The sequence below is a fragment of the Diachasma alloeum genome, unplaced genomic scaffold (genome assembly GCF_001412515.2).
Source record: "Diachasma alloeum isolate Michigan unplaced genomic scaffold, Dall2.0 Dall_scaffold_00277, whole genome shotgun sequence".
Lineage (NCBI taxonomy): Eukaryota > Metazoa > Arthropoda > Insecta > Hymenoptera > Braconidae > Diachasma > Diachasma alloeum.
Window position 1 is genome coordinate 2,018,108 of NW_021680416.1, and position 19,338 is coordinate 2,037,445.

The 19,338-nt window shown below is 46.1% G+C and overlaps 1 protein-coding gene across 1 annotated transcript in view; it reads left to right on the forward strand.

The window, feature by feature from the left end:
* LOC107038033 (protein split ends) overlaps positions 1 to 18,662 on the forward strand; it is a 130,888-nt gene extending 112,226 nt beyond the window's left edge. Inside the window, exons 5-10 of the mRNA XM_015256897.1 lie at positions 981 to 1,453; positions 2,623 to 12,115; positions 13,281 to 13,397; positions 14,811 to 15,542; positions 16,589 to 16,747; positions 17,360 to 18,662. Coding sequence (XP_015112383.1) covers positions 981 to 1,453; positions 2,623 to 12,115; positions 13,281 to 13,397; positions 14,811 to 15,542; positions 16,589 to 16,747; positions 17,360 to 17,488 — 11,103 coding nt within the window. The 3' untranslated portion in view covers positions 17,489 to 18,662. The remainder of the gene's footprint in view (positions 1 to 980; positions 1,454 to 2,622; positions 12,116 to 13,280; positions 13,398 to 14,810; positions 15,543 to 16,588; positions 16,748 to 17,359) is intronic.
* Positions 18,663 to 19,338: the final 676 nt, after the last annotated feature.

Below are 19,338 nucleotides of genomic sequence, written 5' to 3' on the forward strand. Positions count from 1 at the left end.
AAAAACCATTTCCATTCATATTTGAAAAAAATCACAAAAAATATTAATTAACACCAATTGTTCAATCTTTCTGATTTTCAGAAAATCGATATTGAAAAACAGAGAAACGTATCGGGTTATGCATTCTGCCAGTGCCCTGACATAACATTTGTCTAATATTCATAACTTAAGAATCAATGGATGAATAGCATTCAGGCTAGTCTTATCACACAGAGAAAGAAGAATACTCGTCAAGTAACAAAGTCATCGATTAAAACTTGAAATTGTTGATTTTCTCATCTATCAATGCTGACTTACAAAAACCATTTCCATTCATATTTGAAAAAAATCACAAAAAATATTAATTAACACCAATTGTTCAATCTTTCTGATTTTCAGAAAATCGATATTGAAAAACAGAGAAACGTATCGGGTTATGCATTCTGCCAGTGCCCTGACATAAAATTTTTCTAATATTCATAACTTAAGAATCAATGGATGAATAGCATTCAGGCTAGTCTTATCACACAGAGAAAGAAAAATACTCGTCAAGTAACAAAGTCATCGATTAAAACTTGAAATTGTTGATTTTCTCATCTATCAATGCTGACTTACAAAAACCATTTCCATTCATATTTGAAAAAAATCACAAAAAATAATAATTAACACCAATTGTTCAATCTTTCTGATTTTCAGAAAATCGATATTAAAAAACAGAGAAACGTATCGGGTTATGCATTCTGCCAGTGCCCTGACATAAAATTTTTCTAATATTCATAACTTAAGAATCAATGGATGAATAGCATTCAGGCTAGTCTTATCACACAGAGAAAGAAAAATACTCGTCAAGTAACAAAGTCATCGATTAAAACTTGAAATTGTTGATTTTCTCATCTATCAATGCTGACTTACAAAAACCATTTCCATTCATATTTGAAAAAAATCACAAAAAATAATAATTAACACCAATTGTTCAATCTTTCTAATTTTCTAATTTTCAGGAAATCGATATTAAAAAACAGGGAGCCGTATCGAGTTATGCATTCTGCCAGTACTCGGACATAACTAGTGTGGTGAAAGCCATGCGTTCGATGGATGGTGAGCATCTCGGTGCTAATCGAATTAAACTTGGTTTTGGCAAGTCAATGCCAACGCCATGTGTGTGGGTCGATGGTATTGGTGAATGTGTTTCTGAAAAGTACCTGAATATGCAGTTCCATCAGTTTGGACCAATCAACCAAGTTGTTGTGGACCGTGAGCGTGGACATGCTCTCATATTCTTTGAGCAGATAAGTTGTTCACAGACAGCTGTTAAAGAGATGAGAGGTGCATCACTCAGGGGACGTAGATTGCAGGTGGATTTTGCCTCGAGGGAGTGTCAGGAGACATTTTACGAGCATCTTGAGCGTCAGGGTGTTGCTGGGGAGAAACCATGGGACTCTAGGCCCTCACCTGCGGCGACATTTGACGTTGCGTGAGTAGATCTGATGGCTCAATTACTATTTTTGACATTTCCCTCGAGTGAGACGCCAATCAAAAGCTTCTGCTATCGGGAAACTTGGGGGTTTCAGCGTTGTCCTTCGAATGAGAAACTTTTAACTCAATTTCAGAAGATTTTTTTAAATAGAGTATCAAGAGTCGACTTATTTTCAGTGGGAAATGTTCTTGAGGTAGAAACAGGTGAGATCAAGAGGAATTCAGGATTAATTCAATTCTAATTAAGATGGAAGATTATATGCTTTTGATGGTGGGGGAGTTGTGAATTACATTTAGAGAGGATTATTAAGTTTAGAGGTATTTTAGAAGAGGAAAAAACAAGAATTCAAGAATGAGAATATTCTGAAATGAAAAATACAATTTTTTCGAATTTGTGGATTAGTCTAAGGAAAATCATGACAGATTTAAAGAAAAATTACTGAGACTTGCAATGTTTCTCTCGGATTTCAAAGGAAGATATTCTGAGAATAAATGAAAATTTCAGATGTCTATTTTGGGATTTTTTGCAGAAATTCCAAAGTTCAAAATTTTCAGTGCAAATTTTCGAGTTTTTTCTTTCGTTTACGATATAAAATCATTCAACAGGACTAGCTCTGCCCACTGAAGCTGCTCGAGTAAAATAAATAGGATAGAAATCCGGTGTTTCTTACAGATTTTGTTTTTCTTAGAAAATCCAGGAATTTAAAGAGTTTGCGAGAGAATTAAAACTTATTTGATTGCTTTTCGGGAATATTTTAGATTTTTTTAGGAGCTCTACGAATCTTTAGAAAGATTTGACAATTTTGTTGAAATTGATAAAAATGCGAATTTTTTTTAACAAAAAAAAAGAATAGGTACCCGAGATTTTCCACGTTAACGGACGATTATTTATTAAAAAATAGTAATTATCATGATTAACATAAGTAAATTCTAATTCTGAACTTTTTATTTTCTGATACCTAATTAAAAAAATCGCACCTTTACCCTCACCTCACCAGAAGTATTGGACTAATGGCGGTTCATTGACCTTAGTATTCAATTCTCTTCATTCGTCAGTCAGACATCATAAAAATTCACATTCCCCTTCTAATGAACTCGAGCCCGTTCCCCCACCAAAAACCACCCCCGAATCAAATCTCACCGCTTGGCATTCCCCTCTGTCCACAGAAGAGACAGGAGTTTCGAGTCATCCGTAACAGTCCCCAACGCCGGCAGTAGATTCACCCGTTACGAGACACCCCCTCGAGCAAGGACAGCCTCCTACTCCCGCACCCCTGGTGGTGGTAGCACCCCAGGAGCAAGTCCAGCGCACCCAACAGCAATGTCCCGAAGTAGTAGACGCTCCTACCAATCAGATCCCTACTACGACGGCGACTACACAGATCCACCACCCCGTAGATTTCGCAGTTACGATGAATTTAGTCAGGGCAGTGGTGCTAGTCACGACGATTACGAGAGTAGTGTAATTGGTGATAGTAAATTAAACGACGATGATTTACCACCACCACCTAGAAGACACATTGTCCAGAGTGTTGTAACGAGTGTCGAGCCCCCAGCCCCACCACCAATACTCCTCCCACCCCCTGACATAAGGCACCTCCAGAAGGAGCGTGTCCACTTGCTCGAGCAGCTTGAGGAGTGTCACAGCAGTGGTGACGAGGGTTTTGCACCAAAGAAACGTAAACTCGACGCCTCAATCCTCTGCGAGGACGAGGAGCCGGAGATAGCGTCACTGCTGGTGACGTCGCACTCGCGAAAGGGAATGGACGTGAGACGAGTGAGTGACAGTAAAATTCTCCACCACACTGCGAGAAGAAGTAGCTGCGAGGGCAGAGGTCCAGGCCCCTGCAAGAGAAGACGCGACACATCGAGCAGACATCACGAGCACCACGACGGCTCGAGACCAGGTACACCACTGGTGGACGAGAGACCGGAGAACATAATGCCCAGTGAGCCACGAAGGTTTCGCGAACGAAGCCAAGAGGGCCCCCTGTCCCTGCCCCTCCCCAGATTCGCTGCTCAAATGATGAACAACAACAACAACAACAACAACAACAGCACCGGTGGCTGCAACAGAACGACGAGTGTAAATGTACCAAAAGTAGCGAGCCCACCAGGCAACACAGTACTGCCATCACTCCCCAGTCCTCGAGCTGCCCCCCAGCCCCCAGCATCGCCACCCCCACGTCATCCAAGCCCCAGTCCAACGAGTTCAGACAGCGAGACAGCCCCCCAGTCCCCAAGCCTCGAGGAGAGAATACGCTCCCTGGACGAAAAATACGAAAGATGGTCTGGCTCACGAGCCCTCAGTGCCGCTGGTGGTGATGCCCTTGCCAAGCTCGATGCATCAGCCTCAGAGCGCTTCAGGTTTCGTCACAAACTGCTGGACCTCAGTGATCTCAGTGAGGTGCAACCCTCGGACATCGTCAAATCCGTATTAGCTAAGCGCAGTGTATTCGACGAGGACTCAAAGAGACTTGAGAATTTCAACGAAAAGTATGAACCACGAGAATTCACTGGTATATCATCAGTGGTTGGCTCAGCAACATCAACAGCAAGTGGTGCATGTGGCAAAGTGTGCTTGCAGTATCCATTCCCAAGTCATCCACCAGTTGTAACCACTACCTCGACTTCATGTCTCACAGCAGCATCGACAACCCTAGTGTCACCATCATTAAAGACTGATCCACGTATTGCTGTACATAATTGCATACATCCACCACCAGCAACCCCAATAACACCGGGTACATCAATAAAAACAGCTAGTCCAGAATTGCCACCAGTTTCATTGCCAATTGGTCATGCCACTGGTACCAGCAGTTTTGCTGCCAGTGGATTGCCAATATCCAGTAATGTTAGTATTGGCTCAGCATCGATGTCGTCGATGGTGTACAATCCTGTTACCACGAGTGCAGCTGTGACGACGGCCATGGCCCTTGTCACAACAGCAACTACGACGATCACGACGTCGGGGAGTCATCATTCGAGTTTGCACACAACCACTTGTACCTCGACGACAACAGCGACGACACCAGCGGCTGCTGTGACCTCGACAGTGGCAGCAACAACAGCTGTAACGACCGGTGATTTGGGGAAGGTGAGGTCGAGGAAGGAGGCAGGGGGGAGGGAGAGCAGAGACAGCAGAGACAGCAGAGACTCGAGGCACAGCAAGAGCAGCAAAGAGAGTGCGAGGAAGCCCAGGAAGGAGGAGGCGGAGGACAAGAGTCGAAAGGATTACGAGAAGGAGGATCGAGTGTTGATGGAGTCGATCGACAGTGAGGGCCACAATAAAGAGAGCAAGGAGACAAGGTACGAGCGAAAGGAGCGCGAGGAGCGGGAGAGACGAGAGAAGGAGGAGAAGGAGAGGCAGGAGCGGAGGGACAGGGAGGAAAGGAAGGAGAGGGAGGAGCGCGAGAGGCGGGAGAAGGACGAGGAGAGGCGGGAGAAGGAGCGCCTCGACAAGGAGCGACAGGAGAAGGAGAGGAGGGAGAGGGACGAGAGGGAGAGGAAGGAGACGGAGGAGAGGGAGAGGGTGGAGAAGGAGCGGAAGGAGCGGGAGGAGAGGGAGAGGCAGGAGCGGAGGGAGCGAGAGGAGCGTGAGCGGAAGGAGAGAGAAGTGAGGTTGGAGAGGGAGAAGCAGGAGAAGGAGAGGCTCAGGAAGGAGCGGGAGGAGGCGGAGAAGAGGGAGAAGGAGGAGCGGGAGAGGATTGAGCGGGAGAGGCGGAGGGAGGAGAAGGAGAGGGTTGAGCGGGAGAGGAAGAGGGAGAGGGAGGAGAGGGAGAGGCTCGAGAGGGAGAGGCGGAAGGAGAAGGAGGAGCGGGAGAAGATGGAGAAGGAGAAGAGGGAGAAGGAGGAGAGGGAGAGGCTCGAGAGGGACAAGCTTGAGAAGGAGAAGCGGAGGGAGGATCAGGAGAGGCGGGAGAAGGAGAAGGCTGAGAGGGAGAAGCGGAGGGAGAGGGATGATGGGAAAAGACCGGAAAACCATGTTCACGTCTCTAATCAGGTTCAGGGGCAGGCATCTCCCGCTCCTGTGTCGATGAAGCGCAGGTGCTCCTCTCAGGATGCTGTGCCGGAGGAAGATGCCAAGAGGATGAAGATCTCGGAGCACAGGAGGGACAGTAAGGACAGACCTCGGCAGAACAGAAGGTCTGAGGACCGCAAGCACAGGAGTGAGACTCACAGGACGAGTAGAGATAGTAGGGAGAATCGGGAGAGCAAGGACTCTTCCACTTCGGTGCAGAGTCAAGACAGTCGGGAGAGTAGGGATTCCTCGCAGACGCATATCGATGGGACGAGGGAGATGAAGATGGAGGGGATCACGAGGGAGAGTAGGGAGAGTCGGGAGAGCAGGGATGGTCGGGAGAACAGGGAGAATAGGGAGAATCGGGAGAGCTCGAGTGTCAAAGATAAGCAGAGGAAGCGAAGTAGAATGGAGCGCTCCGACAAAGAGCGAGAGCGCAGTCCCCGAGTGTCTCACGATCTCGACAAGGAGTTCTTGGTTAGATTGGAATTGGCAAAACGCTCTGACTCGAGTCCACCGCATAATCAGGACGTTTCATCTCGTCACAGAGAGCCACGCGAACATCACCATCATCATCACCATCACCACCAAGTCTCTATGAATCTACATTCCGATAATGACGACGGGCACTCGTCCACTCATGAGATGCAGACGAGGCATCCCTCGCACACGACTGACACTGACAGTGACGAGCCCAAGAAGCACTCCATCTTCGATATCATTGACGACGAGCCTGCGTACATCAGCATGTACGACAAGGTGAAAGCGAGATCCACCAAGAATATGCAGAAGCTCGAGGAGGAAAAACGCCAGGTGAGACTCAAGGACAAATTCTCACAGCTGAAGCAGAGCAGAGCGAGACGAGAGGAGAAGAAGCAGAGCACCTCCTGGGACGGGGATTCGGTGAGCAGCAAGGCCCTCACCGAGGACGAATCCACTGAATCCGACTCAACGAGAACGAAATCCCTCTCCAGGAAGGGCTCACGATCCCGAATTCATTCGGACACGAGTGAGGAGGACGAGTCGTTCAACAACAAACTCCACAAGATCAAAACCGAGAGATTCGTGGAGAGCGACGTGGACCTGGGCTTCGCTGACACCGAGGAGAAGCACACGCCGACCGACCCCACCAGCATGATTCGAACCATCAAGGAGGAGCCGAGATCGTCGGACGACGAGGAGCGTCTGCCGACTGTTGAGTTCCCCTCGAATCACCCCGTCATCAACAATCACCAGCGAGACTCCAGGAAGAAGTCCCACAAGAAGAAGCAGAAGCGCCAGAAGTCGTCGATATCCAGTGAGGAGGGGATTACGATCAAGTCCGAGCCCTCTGACAGTCTCGACCACAAGAAGGGTCTTCTCACCTCTGAGTGCCGAGCGAATCACCTCAACGACTCCGACCCCATCATCGCCTCGGTGACGACCAACATGTCCGAGGGGACTGAGGAGCGCATGAGGAAGGACAAGAAGGAGAGAAACAAGAAGGAGAAGAGACGAGAGAGGACCAGCGAGGACAAGGTCAAGGCCAGGAGAAAACGCCTGAGTCGACAGGAGGCGAGGGACTCCCAGAGGATGGAGGACATCTTCGGCCCTCTGTCTGACGACGTCGACGAGGCCCCCTCGAGCACCTTCTTCAACCGCCTCAGCAGCCTCCCCTCCGAGAACAACACCTACGCGACCGACAGCGATGGCATCCGCAGTCCCATTCTCGACGAGAGGATCCGGAGGAAAACCGAGAAGAAACGTCGCCACCAGAACGAGGACGACAACAGTGTGGACCTGGCGGAGGCAGGTCGTGAGATCGAGGCGAAGCTCCTGGGGCTGCCGTCGTCGCCGAAGCCAGCGGCGACCTGCGCCGAGACCAATGACCACGACGTCTTCAGGTTCACAGACGACAACGACAGCCACGAGCCGTCGACTCCCACGACAGCCCCTGAGAAGATCAAGGAGAAGAAGAAGAAGAGGAAGAAGTCGAAGGAGGAGAGGAGTCGAAAGGACTACCATCACCATCATCACCACCACCATCACCATCACCACGAGAAGACTGGTGCTCTGCCTTACCTGGGGGCCGACCCGAGCCCCCCACGAGCGAGCAGTCCTCTCCCTCGTAAAGCCATGTCGCCGACCCACCCGATGTCGAGGGAACTCCTCAGTCCAATCCCCAAGAATCCGATCTCAGCGCCGATTACACCGACAGCAGTTCTCACGAAGCCCGAGAAGAAGAAGGACAAGTTCATCCCTGGTTTTGGTATTGACATCGACGAGAAGATCCACGAGAACGCGATAAAGAGTATATCGGAGCCTGAGGAGCGAGAGAGTGGTCGTAAATCGGGGGCTGGGAGCCACGAGCACGAGGCGCCAGCCCCGGTGACGCCTCCACCCCCTCAGGTTGAGGACAAGCCGCGAGTGGTGATATCCCAGGAGGAGACTGAGGACGCTGTGGCGGCACTCCTGGAGGAGACGTTTGGAGGCTCCACCGAGGAGTTCTCGTACGAGGGTGACGAGGAGGGGGCCGAGGGCGACAGTGCGAGCATCCCCCCGTCAGACGCCCCCCAGGAGGACGTCGAGGAGATGCAGCAGGCTGTCGAGAGTTTGAACGCCTCGACAGCCGAGGCTGACGCAGATCTCAAGCCAGACACACCGCAGAGCGAGCACGACCTGCAGATCGACACTGACACCGAGGAGGACCCCAACTACGAGTCCTTCGACCTCACGCAGCCCCCGAAAACCCCGGACATCCCGTCGTTCTACAAATCCACAGCCAGCAAGCAGCTCGGGCTCACCGATAAACCTCCAAACTGCGGGAGACCGTCGACCCCACCCTCGGTGATCTCTTCTCACTCGTGGTCTGAGCACAAGCCTGTGATCAAATCCCCGCAGGTGGAGACACCGGAGGAGGCGCCAGCCCCAGCCTCGCCTCAGTACAAACAGCCTCTACCCTGTTCGGTGCCGATGATCAGCGACTCCCCGAGGATATCAGCAGCTGTGAGCCCTCGCCCTCCGATCTCGACGACAGCTGGTCAGCCCCTGTACCAGCGGCTCCCAGTGTCCCTGCAGGCCCAGATGGTCCCCCCACTTCGTCAGACCACCCCGAGACTGCCAGCAGTGACGACAGGCCCGTCACCCTCGGCTCCCCTTCCACCCCTCGTGCAATCGAGAATTCCAACACTAGTTCCCTCACAGTTGTCGCCCAGAGTCTCCCAGTCCCTCTCGCCGAATGGCCAGTGGTCGAGAGCCTCGACGATAACTCCACACCTGTCGCACGTCGCCAAACCCACACCACCACCAGCGAGAATACCAGTGAGTGTTCCCCTGTCGGCGCACAGGCCAGAGGTCTCCTCCCAGCACATTTACTCGACCGCTGCCAGTCAACAGCCTGTCATCCAGCACGCACCTGGCATGAGAGCCCTGGTCCCCAGCTACCCGCACGGAGGCCTGCCACCGTTATCTCTCAACATTCCACCGAGACCCTACATGCCAGTGCCCCCACTGGCGCCAGGAGTCCAGCAGAAGTCTCGTGACAACACGTCAATGGGAAAATCAGTGATCGAAACTGTGATCGCTGCTCTGTCCAACGAGCCCCAGAGGCTCGAGGAGCCTAAACTCTCACCAGCTGTCATCCCCGAGCCCACGAGCAAGGCGTCGACGTCACCGAAGGTCCCGTCACCAAATCAACCACCAACTTTCATCCCTGAGACAGCCAAGATCGAGATCAGTGCTGGCACGTCAGCTCCAGTCGTGAGTAAAGCCACGAGTGTCGAGAGTGCTGCTTTGTCACCGAGGGCACAGAAACAGCACCAGATCATGGAGAACGATCTACTCTCTCCAAAGCAGAAGCAGGATATTGGGAACATGCACTTGTTGACGACACACACACCGAGGGCTTCGACACCGAGTCCTGTTATTGTTGCTCATGGACACGTGGGTCATAAGTCTGTTGTGCACTCCCTCGTGCCGAGTGCCACCGTCAATCAGCCCTTGATCAAGACCGTTGTGCCTGTTGTGACACAGCAGTTCCAGGTGCCTGATAGCAAGGGGACGCCTGTCACCCAGGGCTACCAGTTGCCTAGGGCGCCAGTTCCCCAGAGGACTTTGGCGGTGAAGCCTCAGGTGGCAGTGGCGTCGACAGCCGGACAGGTGACGAGGGTCTCCACGTCGAGCGTCACGTCTGTCTGCTCGACGACGAGCTCGTCAGCCTCGACGGGCCCCGAACCTGGGGAGGAGAGGGCCGACCTTCCTAAGAAGATTGACCCTGTGGAACCAGAATTGCCGGTTCAGTCTCCATCGGTTCCGCAGTCGCCGGAAGGTAAACAGGAGGCTCCAGCTGCTGAACCGAAGACTCAGGATGAGGTCAAGCCAGAGGTCTCTGAGAGCGTCCAGGGGAAGGTGCAGCCTGCAGTCGAGCAGTTGAAGCCTGAGGTGGAGGCGCCACCGAAGCCAGTGGATCTGTCAGAGCCAGTCCCCCCTAAACCTGATCCTGAGGTGAAGGAGGAGCCAGAGGTGAAGCAGGAGCCAGAGCCTGTGCAGCCACGTGACGCCCCTGAGAGCTCCCCCGAGGAGCCGAAGGAGCCTGTGGGTGACCCTCTGGCCCTGGAGACCCTCAAGGAGGACCCGATAGACAGCAAGGAGGACAGCGACTACTGGTCGGCGAAGGAAGTGAACATTGAGAGTGTCATAAAGACTGTGGACGCCCTCTGCGACAACGAGTCCAACGAGACTGAGGCCCACGAGGACGAGGACAGTCACGACAGGGAGCACAACGGCGAGTCCCACGACACCAGCAAGAGCGAGGACTGGCTGGACACCGAGTCGACAGAGGGCGACAGCAAGAAGGACTTCTCCACGAATGAGGAGCAGGACGAGGGGGTGGAGACCTGCGAGGTCGAGACGACTAGGGCGAGGAGGGGCAGGGGGAAGAAGGGACGAGGGGCTGGACGTGGGGGAGTCACCACGAGGCGTGGACGAGGTGGGGTGTCACGTCGAGGTGGCAGAGTGCCCAGGGGTGGTAAACAGGAGAGGAATAAACTGCCAGCTGACGTCTACGAATTCCACGACGACAGTGAGGAGGACAACGCCGGTCGCCCCAGGTTGATTCTGACGATCAAGTCACCGGGTCCAAATGTCGGTGGGAATGCCCAGCCCCCTCAGCCAGTGGCTGCTGTGAAGGAGGTACCGGCGGAGGAGTTTGTGTCCCCAGCGATAAACACGAGGAAGTCGAAGAGACTGGCGGAGAAGGATGGAAGCAGAACGACTGTGGACGACATCATCGAGGACGTTGTTCGGGGCTCGGCTAATAAAGGGGCTCTGCCAGTGGGTGTTCATGCGACCAGAAGGAGCACGAGGCACAACAACGCCCCCAGGGCTGTGCAGCCACCTCCGGAGCCTCGTAAGTCCCCTCGTGGTGGGCGGAGGGCCAATCGAAGAACGTCGGAGAACAACGAGGACAGCAGTGAGGAGAAGAGCAAGGAGCCCCCGAGGGAGGCGAGCTTCGAGGAGGCCGAGGGCCCTGAGAAGGTCGAGGAGAAGACACCTGTTCAACATCAGAATCCAAAGTCCCTTGAGCCCATGACGCTGATAGATCCTGTCACGGGGATGCTCATTCCCATGAGGGAGTCGGAGGAGGGCCAGTACATACCGGTGTCCACGGCCTCAGGGCTGCCGAGGGGGGAGCCCAGGCTGCCAGACCACCAGCATCATCTTGCTCATTCTCTTGGCAGGCAGGAGAACCCTGCGAAGGAGCAGGAGCCTGCTGACCTCAGTCAGCCACCCAAGAGCCAGCCCAGTGTCATCACGAAGCCACTGGTGCAGGTGACGTCCTCTGTTGTCATCCAGGCCACCATCACTCCGACCACTTCGACGATGATGACGACAGCTGCTAATCTCGTTGTCACGCAGACGACGTCGACTACCACTGCCCAGGCGAAGCCCACCAGCCTCAAGGCACACGTTTTGAACGCCAGCAAGATGAACAATCCTCCCATTCCTCAGCCCATCGTCACGAAGCCTGTCATTCCGAGCTTGCCGACTCAACCCCAGATTCAGAATGTCATTAAGCCGAGTCAGGGGGTTCAGGGGCTGAGGCTGCCTGTACCCAGTCGTGTGGTCTCACCCAGTCTCAGTCCTCGACCCAAGCAGATCCCCACAGCGGCGAATGGAAAGCAGGGACAGCCCATGTCTCCTGTTCTCAACACCTCCAACATTCCACCGAATCCCAAGCAGCATCTGCTGCAAGCTGCCAAGCAGATGCAGTCGCAGCCCATTGTCAACATGTCGAAGCATCCACCGAACATTCATCCTGGGGTGGGGGCGCCAGCGGTGAAGAGGGTGCACAATCCTGTGGCGCAACCCACTGCCCTGAAGGGGATCAATGGACAGCCCCATCTGCCCAGTCCCAAGGCGCATCTCCTGCAGGCCGTCGTGCCGACTATCATCCCTGGAGGCGTCGCCAGTCCACCTATTCAGCCGCATATCCTGGGAAATCCGACGGTTGTGCCTGGGGCCAGGGCTGGAGTCCCTCAACCTGGGGTGCCTGGGGCTATGGAACCACCTAAAGTCGATGTGTCTTTGTCTGGGTGCATCATGGTGCCCACTGCCAGCCCTCAGGGGCATGTTCCTGTTCCTACGTATGAACCATCACTGGTGAGCTTTTTTTATTCTTCGGGGGATTTAGGGGGAGAGGTGAGAGGGGAACGAGGAGATTTTTTGGGGATTTGGCTTTTTTTATTTATTATTGGGGGATTAGGTTCGCGAGGTGAGGAAGTAGGAGGGGATTTCTGAGATTTTGGCTTTCATTGGAGATGGTGAGGAAGATGCTGGGGACAACTGTTTGTCGTATTGGATTATCAATTAATTTATCATTTACCTTTAGGGATATGAATTGGTTTTTAAGTGATTTTTTTCATTGGATTGGGTTTAATTGAATGCAATCTATTATTGGGAAATACGATGAACTATGGAGAAACGATGATGAATGTTAATTACATGTTATTTAGTTTATGATTCAGGAATTCAGAAATTTTAAGACAGCTGTGTGTTAAAATGTGTTAAAAATGAGTGAGATTTTTATTTTAATTTGTGGAGATAATGCGAGTTGTGAACAACTATTTTAAGCAAATCAGGTTTTTTAATTTCTTTTTATTGGATTACACATGATGAAATACGAAAATATGAACAAGAACTTCAGAGACATTATGAGAAAAGTCTTGAATAATTGAGACAAGATAAGTTCTTGAATTAAATTTTTATTGTAAAATACGATGAACTATGTAAAACATTGACTATGGATTATTCACTTAAAAAAAAAAGATGAATAAGAAATTATTATGTACATTTAACAAAAATCCGCATTATGACCCCAAAATTCAGACATTTTAAAAAGTCTCTGTTTACATGTTCGTTATTTATAAAAATAAAAAATAGGTATCCCGTATTTTTCATTCAGTTGTCATATTCAGCAATAAAAAATTCTTCGCCATCTCCATTAGTTCCTCTTCGAATCGTATCATAAAAAACTAAAATTGAAGTAAAAATATCAGAAGTAAATTGTCTTATTGAGAAAAATAATGAGCAATCAAGAAGTCATTACTTTTCCTGTCTAATTGCTCTAATTCTTCAGAACTCATTTATTCTTCATTACTAATTAAACTTGAAAAGCGAAAACAAAAATTGGTGTTGAATATTTTCCATTCAATAATTCTGGAATAAAATTGAAATGATTATCACGTTTTACCTCTCCACGCCTAAATTCTTCAGAAAATATAAACGTTTTACTTGTGATTACTAACTTTTGCTTGGTTCTGGTTAGCATGGTGCTGCGGGCGCAGCTCCATCACCACGGGGTCAATACGGTCTTGTACCCCCACATCGAACCCAGAGTCCTCCACTGCCCCCACCTGCCCACCATCATGCTAATGCTTCTCAGGTACTTACAAATCAGCTTTTATTCGTTTATCCTCGACTGCTCGAAAATGAAGACATCGAGCAGAGGTTGTGTGAACCTTGTTATGCACATGAACAAACCAGAATAACAAAAATACGTAATGATGGGGGATATCCAAGTGGAACAGTCCCTGTCCCCAAATTCCCCAGGAAAATGATATTTTTCAACTTTTTTTAAAAAATTAATCGATGCAACGACAACTGGAAATAATCAATTAAATCAATATGAATTGTCAATTATTAAAATTTTTATTTTCATTCCTTGGTTTTTTTCTAAATGTTATTCACAAATTAATTCTCCAACTTCAGCTCAAGTATTCGTTAGAATATTTTTCTAGATTTCTGGACTAATGAAAAATTATGACCTTAAAACAAAGGAAAATTCAGAAAAAAATTCAATAAAATTCTAATGAACAAGAAAAGTTCATATTATGTTGAATTTCAATAAAAATTGTATTTTCAAAACAAAAATATGAACAAACTTGTTAATATTCTGGTTGTGATACATTAAAATTAACTCGATGAATCAATCAAGTAGAATTTGAACAAATGCGACCACAATGAAAAATAATAAATCAACATGAATTATCAATTATTGAAATTTTTATTTTTACTTTCATTCATTATTCATTTTCTGAATATTATTGACAGATTAAATCTCTAATATTACCTCAATTTATTCCTGAAATCATTTTTCTAGATACCCTAATATAAAAGAATGTTCCAACGAATCAAAAGAGTTCATTTTTTAAAATAATTTCAATACAAACTGTATTTTAATTACAAACGGATGACCAAACTTCTCAATATTTTAAAATTCTCAATGAATCAATCAAGCGGATTTCCCTCTGCATTATAAAAATTTCCCCTTGGAAATCCCCCAAGAATAAAAAACTAATAATCAATTGAATCAATATGAATTGTCAATTATTAAAATTTTTATTTTCATTGGCTAGTTTTTTTTCTAATTATTGACTAATTCCCTAATTTCAGTTCAAGTTATTCATTACAACATTTTCTAGAAATATTCATGAAAAATTATTATTACAAAACAAAGAAAACTCCGAAAAAACTTAAATAACGTTTCAGCGAATTGAAACAGTTCATATTTTCATATAATTCCAATAAAAACTGTATTTTAACCCCAAAGGTATGGCCAAACCTATCAACATTTCAGTTTCGTTACATTAAAATTCTCGATGAATCAATCAAGCGGATTTCTCTCTGCATTATAAAAATTCCCCTTGGAAATCCCCCAAGAATAAAAAACTAATAATCAATTAAATCAATATGAATTGTCAATTATTAAAAGATTTCCCTCTGCACAATACAAAATTTCCCTTGTAAATCCCTCACAAATAAAAAAACCAACAACAAATCTATTAAATTATTTCAGGGTGACGTGGGGAACCATTACGGAGGTCTTCCCAGGGCTCCCGAGCTGCCAGCGCACTACATGCACCCCCTGCAGTACCAGTACCTCCGAGCCCAGCAGGAGGCGCTGACCCCTAGGATCCCCTACCACGTGCCTGGGGCGCGCTCGCCGCACCTCCCCCTGGACCCCCAGATGGAGGCAACCGGTGAGGAGAGTCACAGTCCACCGCTGGAGCTCCGTCGAGGCACCAGAACACCCCAGGAACGTATGACAGACAGTCCCCAAGTGGCCCAGGTCTACATGCTCCATCAGGGCCAGAGATTGCCTCCACCACCACCTCAATACAACACTGGCACCAATCCAGGGCCTCGTGCAGGCTATTACGATCCACCACCCGCACACATAAGATCGCAGTTTCCAATGGCCAGCGATTCCCCAGATCGTGCACTGACACCTGATCGCCACAGAAAACTCCAAGTTGCCACTCCACCTCATGCACCCATTCAACCACAGCCACAGCCACAGCCTGATTCACTGCTGAGATTACTGCAGAGGTATCCTGTCATGTGGCAGGGCTTCCTCGCGCTGAAGAATGATCAGGCTGTTGTGCAGATGCACTTCGTCTTTGGGAATCCAAATGTCGCGAGAGAGAGTCTTCCATGCAACAGTGATGGGTCGACATTGCCGTTGAGAATTGCACAGAGAATGAGACTGGAGCAGACGCAGGTGGAGGGGGTCGCCAGAAAAATGCAGGTATGTATCTTACTGGTGACCGGATTTTTTCCCCTGGAAAATTTTTCCCTTGGAAAAAAATCCCTCCCCTAAATATTTTCCCCCGAAAAATTTCCCTGAATTTTTTTCCCCGAATAACTTTTTCTTGGTATTGAATCAAGTCAATACCAAAACAAAAAAAAATGGAAAAAATTTGGAAAAAAATTCAAAGTTGAATAATATCACGCTTTTCTAACTTTATAGTTAATGTTGAATTCATGATTGAAAATGTTGTATTGAAGGTGACCGGATTTTTTTCCCCCGGAAAAAATTTCCCCGGGAAATTGTTCCCTTGGAAAAAAATCCCTCGCCTAAATATTTCCCCGGAATATTTTCCCCCGAAAAATTTCCCTGAATTTTTTCCCCGAATAACTTTTTCCTGGTATTGAATCAAGTCAATAGCAAAACCAAAAAAAATGGAAAAAATTAGGAAAAAAATTCAAAGTTGAATAATATCACGCTTTTCTAACTTTATAGTTAATGTTGAATTTATGATTGAAAAAGTTGGATTGAAGGTGACCGGATTTTTTTCCCCCGGAAAAAATTTCCGGCAAAATTTCCCCGGACAATTTTGACTGTTGATCAGTTTTCAACGAATATCTCGGAATCTGAGGGAGATAGCAAAATTTTTGTTATAACCTTTTTTGTAGAGCCGACTGAGTGCTACAACAAATGTGATTATAAAAATTTCGTTATCTAGCTTAGATTCCGAAATATTTCTCAAAAACTCAGCTGGGAGATGAGTCGACTTAAACCGTTTTACCACTTCGCTACTGAATTATTCGTAACGACGTTTTGATAATGAAGAAGTTTAATAAAGAAATATACTCGCACCCTCACTCGTTGCAAATGTCTATCACATCGATCGTGCCCTTTCAATTGTAACGTAAAGTAATAAATGAAATCGTAATGAAAATAATACTTGAGAAAACAACATCGCGTAAACTCGATGCAGAACTTATTGGTATTTTTGTTATTATATGAGAATTTTCTCACTCCAAATTTCTTATTTCAACTTGTTTTTCCAGACGGACAATGAACACTGTATGCTACTGGCATTACCATGTGGCCACGACCACGACGATGTCCTTCAACAAAGTCAGAATTTACAAACTGGATTCATAACTTATTTGCAACAAAAAACAGCTGCTGGAATCGTTAACATTCATGATCCAGTGTCGCAACAGGTAAGCATGAAATTTTATCTTTCATTATGACCTTTTCACAAAGAATTGAATTATCCGAATGAACATTTTGGATGACTATCGTTCAGTTTCGAATATATAATAATGAAAAATGAAAAAGTTGTAGTTGTTTTTCATTTGAATTCCAATTATTGCATCAATTTTTTTTCCACTGAATGAAATAATGAAATGCAAAAAGCAAAATTTACATCATAATCATCATATTCTCACTCGTCTATAACCCATCTTCTGCTTATTATTAAATAATAATTTCTGATGACTTTACAATTCAATAAAACTAAACTAAACTTGTAAACTCACGAAGTCTCGAAGTTCAAATTATTTTGAGTTTAAATAAAAATTAGCTTGAGTACTTTTTCAAATATAAACAAATACCCCTTAATCCAAATAAATACTTCATTAGTTACGAATCTTCCATTAATTTCATATAATTGAAACATCTCCATTGAAATAAATATGTGAATAGAAAAATAAAAAATAATTCATTTGATTCAAACGCTTGATTTCTCCAGCTGCAATTGTCGTCAATTTAAATAAAAAAAATTAACAAAATCAATTATGAAATTATGAAAATATTCTCCCGTTAATTTCCAGCCGGCGTACGTAGTCCACATATTTCCATCCTGTGAATTCGCCAACGACAGCCTAGCAAGAATAGCCCCCGACCTCCTGCGTCGTGTTGCCGACATCGCCCACTTGGTAATCGTCATCGCCACCGTCTGAGGCCAGACCTGGCTCCTAATCATTCCACCACCCAGTGGACAGCATGAAGCCCCAAAGTTCCTCCTTCCCTCAACCAACGACACGAACCCCCTAAAATCGTAACTGACAATCAAAACAAGCTCCAGCTCTACTCAACCCCTGGATCTGCAGATTGTGAAACAGGTGGGGTGGGGTTGTGTGATAAAGCGGGGAGGTTAGCACGGTTTAAAAAAAAAATTATTAAAATTTTAATAACGAAATCCTTGCGTTCCTCTCCACCTTTTCATTAAGCATTGGCTCATTTTCTCAGCCTAATTCAGCAACTGATCGTGTTTGTGGGAATGACCGACATCACTCTTGGTCTATCCGACAAGCAGATTGGGCACATCCCCTCCCACTCGATGTACACGAAACGAGATTTAAGAAAACACCGAAAATCGACGATTAAATAAATCACTGACAAGAGATGTCCATATTTGCGCCAATGAGAGCCCGAAAATTTCCAAACTCCACTCGAAATGGAATCACCCAGATGTATAAATAAAAAAAAAAAACTGGAAATAAGAAGCAAAAATTATGCTAAAATCCATATAAACACGAGTTTATAATTAAGGCTTAGAATTAATGTTGTATAAATATAAGCGAGCCAGCGAGGGCATAACTACTGTGATTTTAATTATTTAACGATATCTGCATATATAATGGTAAAAATACATTGAGATGGTAAATCATAATAATGGTAATGAAACAAAGAGGAAAAAAAATGCAAAAAATGGTAAAAAAAATATTAAAACAACATAAAAGCAAACCGTTCCAGGTGCGCGCAATATGTGATGTGTTTTTGTATAAATAATTACTCTATATAAATACCTATGTATTATATTACTGTATACTATAGTTTTTGCTGCTGCTGCAGTTGAGGCCGCCGCTGCTCCTGTCGAACTAGAAAGTAAATGGACAAATGATGTTACAAAAAGAAGTGAAATGTAGACATTAACAAAAAATATTAAGTGAAAAAAACATGATGAATTTCAAGGACTATGTAGGTGTTTATCCCTAGTGTACCATACAACAAATTCCTAGCAGGATGTAACATATTATCATGATTAATGATTAATTAATTATAGAAATGCAAATTAGTGATTAATGAAATATGTACATTATAAAGAACTTATAATATTAATTATTATTATCATTCTTATTCTTTATTACTCACGAAATCTTTATTAATTTTATTCGATATGCTGTTACTGTGAATTATTTCGAGGATGAAAACGACAAAATTTTTAAATAACTACTCTCCTATTCAACTACACTATAACTACAAGAGAAAAATATCTTCTATTACCACTAATACTATTCTATATCTATTCTATACCACTGCAAACGATTACTCATAGTGTTTTGGGGGAGAATACGTTGGATGGCCCTAGGGCACGTTTCATGTGGAAGTGGAAGGATATATTGGGCTGAAATGATAGTTTAAGTCATGCGGTTTTTTGTGTGACAGATCTCAGTGACCATTGACGCCTGGCCTGCATTCACTTCCATCTATTCTCGATGGTTTTTGAGGGGAGACGGAACTGACATTTCGACGACGCTGGCTGATGAGTTTACTGCTTCGTTTTTGGGTGAAAAAATGAGAAAAATTGGGTTTTGATTTTTTTATTGATCGGGGAGAGGGTTTAGAGGAATTAAATTTTTACAAGTGCCGTCATGATGCAGTTCTCAATAGATTGACTCAACTTTTGGGGTACAGGTACATAATATGTACTCAATTATGAATGAATGAGGTTTTAAAGAATTTCTATTTTTTGAGTTTTCGGAATTTTTTTGTTGAAATTGAAGTAGGTAAAAATTTTGAAAAATCA